General features: G+C 46.6%; 1 protein-coding gene across 1 annotated transcript in view; it reads left to right on the forward strand.

Moving 5' to 3' along the window:
- The window catches only part of LOC117948945 (nuclear pore complex protein Nup160-like), a gene marked incomplete at its 5' end in the record, with an annotated part of 19,727 nt that overhangs the window by 1,077 nt on the left and 10,302 nt on the right, over positions 1 to 8,348 (forward strand). The window contains 8 exons of the mRNA XM_034878915.1: positions 252 to 442; positions 1,509 to 1,745; positions 1,980 to 2,077; positions 4,590 to 4,674; positions 4,993 to 5,061; positions 5,470 to 5,553; positions 7,673 to 7,843; positions 7,959 to 8,084. Coding sequence (XP_034734806.1) covers positions 252 to 442; positions 1,509 to 1,745; positions 1,980 to 2,077; positions 4,590 to 4,674; positions 4,993 to 5,061; positions 5,470 to 5,553; positions 7,673 to 7,843; positions 7,959 to 8,084 — 1,061 coding nt within the window. The remainder of the gene's footprint in view (positions 1 to 251; positions 443 to 1,508; positions 1,746 to 1,979; positions 2,078 to 4,589; positions 4,675 to 4,992; positions 5,062 to 5,469; positions 5,554 to 7,672; positions 7,844 to 7,958; positions 8,085 to 8,348) is intronic.

Below are 8,348 nucleotides of genomic sequence, written 5' to 3' on the forward strand. Positions count from 1 at the left end.
TCTCTGCTACGGCACGCAAGGTACGCACCGGCTAAAGTCTGAATCTCTGCTACGGCACGCAAGGTACGCACCGGCTAACGTCTGAATCTCTGCTACGGCACGCAAGGTACGCACTGGCTGAAGTCCGAATCTCTGCCATAATTTCTTTGAACACATGCAGTCTTCAAGGTTTCGGTTTTAAACGTGCTGCCGCAGGGAGACACGTCAGAGCTCTTACACACCGCAAAAATATTTTCTCTGTCTCTCTCAAGGCGGCGTGTCGGTGCTGGAGCTGAAGAGGAGCTCCATGATGCAGCGATTCTCCGGCTGGATGCCGACAGCGATCCGTGGAGACCAGAGTCCTTGTGACCGGGCTCTGAGTCTGGTCGTCAGGGAGCTACAGGACGACTGCTTCATCTTCGCCCTGTGCCAGGACCACAAGCTTCGCATGTGGTCTTTCACGGTGAGAACCCCCGATTACCCGTACACCGCCCGGCACACCCCCCCCCCCCCCCCCCCCCCCCCCCCAATCACCCGTACACCGGCGGACACACGCCGCCCCATCACACGTGCACACACCGCCCCGTCACCTGTACGCCAGCCCGGGCACACACCGCCCCATCACCTGTACGCCGGCCCGGGCACACACCGCCCCATCACCCGTACACCTGGCACACACACCACAGGGCTAAAATAGGCTAAAAGCTCCAAATCCAAGTTTAGACCTTAAGAAGTCTCGTTAAACCGAAGCCAGATAGTAAAAAAAAAAATCTAAAATCTCGCGATATTCGATTTTCCCCGTGTTTAGGTTCAACACAAATAATGAAGAACAGAGCTTTATTTTCCAGTTTGACAGTCAGTTATAACTTTAAAGAGCTAAATAAACTACTTGAAAGTAGATTTACTTTGCTTTATGACGTGCTATGGGATCGGTCCATAAACTCAGTACTTCCTATTACTGATACCCGCGTTTTAGGCAGTATTGGAGGCGGGACATCTCTTATTTTACCACCAGTTTATTTGTTTCTATTAGCTTTTTTGTGGCGGTTTGAGTCCGTTGATGTGATTGGCTGCTGAGGGGTGTGGCCTCTTGACATTTCTTAAATGCTTTTCCAGCTTTTTGGGCAGTTTCTGCATGTATTTTGGGAGTCTTTTTGCACCTTATTTTGAGTTTTGTCGACGTTGAACATAAGACTTTGTAACTTATTAAAGGCAGAGAGGACGTTTTGCTCTGTCTTCGGTTGTTTTGATGTTTTTTTGTCTCTCTTTCAAGGTTTTTGTTGCTACTTTTGAGAATTTGCAGTTTTTTCCAGCAGTTGTTGTCATCGTGTGTGTGTGTGTGTGTGTGTGTGTGTGTGTGTGTGTGTGTGTGTGTGTGTGTGTGTGTGTGTGTGTGTGTGTGTGTGTGTGTGTGTGTGTGTGTGTGTGTGTGTGTGTGTGTGTGTGTGTGTGTGTGTGTGTGTGTGTGTGTGTGTGTGTGTGTGTGTGTGTGTGTGTGTGTGTGTGTGTGTGTGTGTGTGTGTGTTCAGGACCAGGCGTGTGTGCTGGAGGCAGACATGCTGGACTACATGCCGGCCTGTAAAGGCGTGAAGCGTAACCCCGGTAATTGTCATCGCTTGCGACTGGCGTTCACCCCCAACACGGGTCTGTGTCTCTGCGTCTACCTCGCCGTCCCTCGGAGAGGACAGTTCATCGTCCTTCAGCTGGTCGCCGCAGGCAACCAGCGCTACAGTTTAGAGCACATCTCCTCCCTCTTCACCACACAGGTAGGGATGTCACTTCCTGTCTCATCTAGCATAACACATTAAATATCAACTGTAATATGATCGGATTATCACCAAGGATTTACTGAATCAGTTAGTTTTCCCTAAAAATATATAACTTTTTTTTCCTGCAAATAATCCAAAGATTTTTTCCCTATAAATATAATTTATTTGAAACATCGGTGGAGCCGGAACCAGCTGCTTGGTTGTTTTAAAAGAGAACCTGTTTGTCAACAGGAGACGCTGGTGGACTTCTCTCTGACCCCGACGGACATCTGGGGCGTCTGGGTGGATGAATCCAACGCCTCTGTGGTCAAGTACATCAACTTTGAGCAGTGAGTCTGAGTTTATCTGTCATCTCTACAGCGAGTTCATCCACTTCCTTTTTTCTCTTAAATACAAGTTCAAGCATTTCGTCCTGCAACGTCATTGACACGGTTTTAAAAATGAAACATTTGATTTTGTTGCAGTTGTTGATGAGTTGGCGCTTCTTGGACCATTTTGTCTGTTTTCCTGCTCCTAGCTGAAGATATCTGTACATGTGGCAGTGTAGTCCCAGAATACGGAGCTGTGAGACACGTCTCAGCTGATTGGTCAGAATCAGAAATACTTCTTCTGATACTTCTAATACTTCTGATCCTTGAAGGGAAATTCTGTGTTACAGTTGCACGAAGTATAGAAATATCTGAGTTGAAATGTATAAAGAATATGTAAGGAGTGGGGACATGTATGGTATTTACATAAAGGAATTTTATAATACAGTATTTACATAATTAAGGAGTTGTAATGGTGAACAGTAAAAATCAGAATCAGCTTTATTCGCCAGGTATGAGGACACATACGAGGAATTTTTCTTTGGAGCATTGTTGCTCACACACTATGCTTACACACAAAACAACCAAAACAAAACTTATACACACTAATATATGCACACAACATATACATACTCTAAACAGAACAATATAGAGGCATGAGCGAAATGAAGACATCAATAAAATTATTTAAATATGGAGCGTAGTGCAAAGAATTCTGGGATAAATAGTATTATGATATTATATTACATTATGAACAGTATGAACATTATGGACAGTTCTGAAATAGAAAATGAGAACAATGAATGAATAACAATAAGAGATGTGAAAATGGGAATGATGAGTAAATAGTAAATAATAAATAATAAGTGAGGTATGTGAATGATGAATAAATAGTAAATAAAAAGTGAGATGTGAGAATGGGAATGATAAATAATACTTAATAAGTGGAACCAGTGAACAGGTGCTGTAGAGACCGTGGTACTGGGTTATTGACCAGAACTGAACCTGACACTAACAGTAAGAAGTCAGCTGTTCATCAGAGAGGGGGCTTGTGGGTAAAAACTGTTCCTGAAGCTGTTGGTTTTGGCGTATAGTGCTCTGTAGCGCCTACCAGAGGGGAGAAGCTGCAACAGGTTGTGTCCGGGGTGAGATGGGTCTGCAGTGATGGTTCCTGTCCGTTTCCTGACTCTGGATGTCGTGGACGGAGGGCAGGTTGGCACCGATCTCTTCTGCTGTCCTCACTGTCCGATGTAGTCTGCTTCGGTCCTTTTTGGTGGCAGATCTAAATCAGACAGTGATGGACGTGCAGAGGACAGAATGGACGATGGTCTGAGACAGTGATGGACATGCAGAGGACAGACTGGACGATGGTCTGAGACAGTGATGGACGTGCGGAGGACAGACTGGACGATGGCTGTGTAGAAGTGGATCAGCAGCTCCTTAGGCAGGTTGAGCTTCCTGAGCTGGCGCAGGAAGTACATCCTCTGCTGGGCCTTTTTGATGATGGTGTCAGAGTTGGGCTCCCAATTCAGGTCCTGGGATATAGTGGATTCCAGAAACCTGAAGGATTCCACAGCAGACACAACGCTGTTGAGTATGGTGATGGGGGGGAGAGTCTCTTCCGGAGGTCCACGATCATCTCCACTCTTGAGCGTGTTATTGGGGGAGGTGACTGACTGAAGTGAGTTGGTGTGGGGGAGGGGTGTGACTGTGGTCTTTTCAAACCTACAGTAGAAGCTGTTCAGCCAGTCGTTGAGAACCAGCAGTGTTGGGGGATGGTCTCCTGTAGTTAGTGAGAGTCTGCAGGCCTCTCCACACTGACCAAAGATCGTTGTTTGAAAAGCTGTTTTCCAGCTTTTTAGCATAGCTCCTCTGAGCTGCTTTGACCTCTTTGGTCAGTGTATTCCTGGCCTGGTTATACAGGACTCTGTCCCTACTTCTGAAGGCCTCCTCTTTTGACTGACGGAGCTGCCTGAGTCTTGCTGTGAACCAGGGTTTTTGGTTGTATGTGCAGAAGGTTTTTGTCGGCACACACATGTCCTCACAAAACTGATGTAAGATGTCACAGTGTCAGTTAGTTGATTCAGATCAGTGGCGACAGCCTCAAAAACACTCCAATCAGTACAGTCAAAGCAGGCCTGTAAATCCAGCTTTGACTTGTTGGTCCGTCTTTTCACCCTCTTTGAATAAATAGTAGCAGCAGAGCCAGTTTTAAGCCAGTGTTATTGCACGAAACGGTAATAAACAGGTAATATTGGTGTGTGTGTGTGTGTGTGTGTGTGTGTGTGTGTGTGTGTGTGTGTGTCAGACACTCAGAGGGAGGAGTTGTAAAGATTGATGGCCACAGGCAGGAATGACGGTGCAATGTGGTGCATTTTGGGTATGAGAAGCAAGTCATGGAGTGGGGGGGGACGGGGGACATTGTCCAAGAGGACATGTAGTTTGGACAGCGTCCTCTCTGACTGAATGAAGTCTCTCGCTCTCTGATGATCTTATTTGTGTTAAAGAGTCTCATCCTGATTCTGTGTTTCAGTAACTCGGCGGGTCAGTGGAATCAGGTGTTTGTTCAGCCTCCGCCTGAAGAAGAAGTTCACATCGGAGCAGACCAGGACCCCAGAGTAAGGCCCTGGTCCTCTGAACCCCAGACTCCCGGCAATAAGAGACAAGAAATATACACACAGAATATACAGAGTATACAAGAAATACACAGAATATACAAGAAATGAATAGAAGACAATACAATACAAACTATTCCAAAATATACACATGAACCCGTGTACAAACATAAATACAGGTGCCAGGCACACACACACACACACACACACACACACACTCTCTCTCTCTCAGAGGCCCACGGGTGCTGTTTGGATTAACAACTGACAGAAAAACTGTCTAAATAAAGCTGTTCAACTAAAGTTCTGTTTGTATGCTAACAGGAAACCTACCTGGACGTTCTATTCTCTCCGCTTCGCTTCACAGCTTCAGCCATCGTCAAAGCTCTACAGGTGAGAGACTAACGCTGTAGTCAAAGCTCTACAGGTGAGAGACTAACGCTCTAGTCAAAGCTCTACAGGTGAGAGACTAACGCTGTAGTCAAAGCTCTGCAAGTGAGAGACTAACGCTGTAGTCGAAGCTCTACAGGTGAGAGACTAACGCTGTAGTCGAAGCTCTACAGGTGAGAGACTAACGCTGTAGTCAAAGCTCTGCAAGTGAGACTAACGCTGTAGTTGAAGCTCTACAGGTGAGAGACTAACGCTGTAGTCAAAGCTCTACAGGTGAGAGACTAACGCTGTAGTCAAAGCTCTACAGGTGAGAGACTAACGCTGTAGTCGAAGCTCTACAGGTGAGAGACTAACGCTGTAGGTAAAGCTCTACAGGTGAGTTGTACCTGAAGTGTGTGCCGTTTGTTCCAGATCTTCCGTCGAGGCTCGGAGAGGATCTCTGATCTGTCCTGGGACACTCTGAAGAAGGAGGTGACGGTTGCCGTGGAGACCGAGGTAACGTCACTCACGTCTTATCTCGGTTATTGCCGTCGTTTTCATGGGTTACAAGCACGTCCATGTGGCGTTGGGTCAGGGCGGCGGGCTGCTAGTTATCATTCTATGGCGGTGACCATGGTGTAATGATTCGTATGGTCTCCCAAGGCAAGACGGTGCTCACCCAACTGGCCAATAGGAACATAGCCTTGGCCAAAAGGAACATGGCCCTGGCCAATAGGAACATGGTCCCGCTCAACTGGCCAATAGGAACATGGCCCTGGCAAATAGGAACATGGTCCCGCCCAACTGGCCAATAGGAACGTTGCCCAGCCCAGCTGGCAAATAGGAACATGGCCCTGGCAAATAGGAACATGGTCCCGCCCAACTGGCAAATAGGAAAATGGCCCTGGCCAATAGGAATGTGGCCCAGCCCAGCTGGCCAATAGGAACGTCGCCCAGCCCAGCTGGCAAATAGGAACATGGCCCTGGCCAATAGGAACATGGTCCCGCCCAACTGGAAAATAGGAAAATGGCCCTGCCCAATAGGAATGTGGCCCAGCCCAGCTGGCCAATAGGAAATGGCCCTGCCCAATAGGAATGTGGCCCAGCCCAGCTGGCCAATAGGAAATGGTCCTGGCCAATAGGAACGTGGCCCCACCCCAACTGGCCAAAAGGAAAATGGCCCCGGCCAATAGGAATGTGGTCCCGCCCAACTGGCCAATAGGAAAATGGCCCTGGCCAATAGGAACGTGGCCCCACCCCAACTGGCCAAAAGGAAAATGGCCCTGGCCAATAGGAATGTGGTCCCGCCCAACTGGCCAATAGGAAAATGGCCCTGGCCAATAGGAATGTGGCCCCGCCCAACTGGCCATCAGGAACATGGTCCCGCCCAACTGGCCAATAGGAATATGGCCGTGCCCAACTGGCCAATAGGAACGTGGCCCCGCCCAACTGGCCAAGAGAAACGTGACCCCGTCCATGACACTATTTTCACATCAAGAACAATCCTGAAACGAGCGCAAAGAATTGAATCGAGAGCATAGATTTGGGTTTTGCGAGCGAGAAGAAAAATGTTTTGAGAATTTTTTCAAACTGATAGCAAAAAAAGAAAATAAAGTTTTTTTTTTTTTGCTTTGGTATGAAAACTTTCTCAATATTTTTTCTCAAATGTTTTGTGCTGTCAACGTGATAACGTTTTCTCTCAGAGCTGTTGTTTTCTCTCAGAGCTGTTGTTTTCTCTCAGATCTGTTGTTTTCTCTCAGATCTGTTGTTTTCTCTCAGATCTGTTGTTTTCTCTCAGATTTGTTGTTTTCTCTCAGATCTGTTGTTTTCTCTCAGATTTGTTGTTTTCTCTCAGATCTGTTGTTTTCTGTTTTCTCTCAGATCTGTTGTTTTCTCTCAATTTGTTTTCTCTCAGATCTGTTGTTTTCTCTCAGATCTGTTGTTTTCTCTGTTGTTTTCTCTCAGATCTGTTGTTTTCTCTCAGATCTGTTGTTTTCTCTCAGATCTGTTGTTTTCTCTCAGATCTGTTCTCTCTCAGATCTGTTTTCTCTTGTAATAAACTTTCCAGCTCCATACCCAAACCAACAGTTTGATGCCTCTCATCAGCATCTTAGTCGCGGTAATACCATATACCGCGGTACAATAAGTTGTAATTCTTTTATTAGGATTACCCCTTGAGACGTACCTTCTTGTTTTCAAGGGGGACGACGACGACAACAACAACAACAGATGCTAACATGATCCGTCAGAGCAGTTTACAGAGAGATGAAGTGGTTCAGACCTTGTTGGGAATCTGCAGCAGACATCTCCTTTCTTTCTTTAACCCTCTCCTTGGTTTCATGTTTCTGTCTCCTCTCTCCTTTCTTTCTTTCTTTAACCCTCTCCTTTCTTTCTTTAACTCTCTCCTTGGTTTCATGTTTCTGTCTTGTCTCTCCTTTCTTTCTTCCCATTGCAATAAAAAAACGTTATTCTGCTTTAAAACATGTTTGAAATTGAGAAATTATCCAAAATGCAGTTATTCGTTAACCTACTATTTGTCGAGCTGTGATATTAAACACTGTCTGTTAATCCGGACGGAGCAGATGGTAATGATGGTAATATTTCTATCTCTATCTCCTTCCTCCCCCTCTTTTAGCTGCAGAGCAGTGTGACGGAGTTTGAGTTTTCTCAGGAGGATTACCGACAGCTGCAGGTGGAGTTCTGGTCCCGGTTCTACGCCTGCTGTCTGCAGTACCAGGAGTCTCTGTCAGAACCGCTGGGTCTCACAGTGAGCCCGAACACACACATGGCCTGTCTCCTGAAGAAGGTTAGGCTCTTATTCTGAACATTCTCACACACATGGCCTGTCTGCTGAAGGTTAGGCTCTCATTCTGAAAATATTCACATATTACACGTATTCTCTGTGTGTGTGTGTGTTGCAGGGCTTTGTGTCATTCCTTCTTCCTTGTTTTGCTGTGGATCACCTGTACCTGTCCTACGATGAGCACCTGTTCTCAGAGGAGGAGACGCCGCTCGCCGAAGGTAACCTGACCTTTAACCTCCGCCCAGCTGACCTTTAACCTCCGCCCAGCTGACCTTTAACCTCTGCCCAGCTGACCTTTAACCTCTGCCCAGCTGACCTTTAACCTCTGCCCAGCTGACCTTTAACCTCCGCCCAGCTGACCTTTAACCTCCGCCCAGCTGACCTTTAACAGTCTGTTTTGTCTGATGTCCAGTAAAGTCTGGCGATCATAAGGAGGAGAACGTAGGCTGTATTATCCCATCATGAGGAGGAGAACGTAGGCTGTATTATCGCATCATAAGGAGGAGAA

The sequence above is a fragment of the Etheostoma cragini genome, chromosome 8 (assembly GCF_013103735.1).
Source record: "Etheostoma cragini isolate CJK2018 chromosome 8, CSU_Ecrag_1.0, whole genome shotgun sequence".
NCBI lineage: Eukaryota > Metazoa > Chordata > Actinopteri > Perciformes > Percidae > Etheostoma > Etheostoma cragini.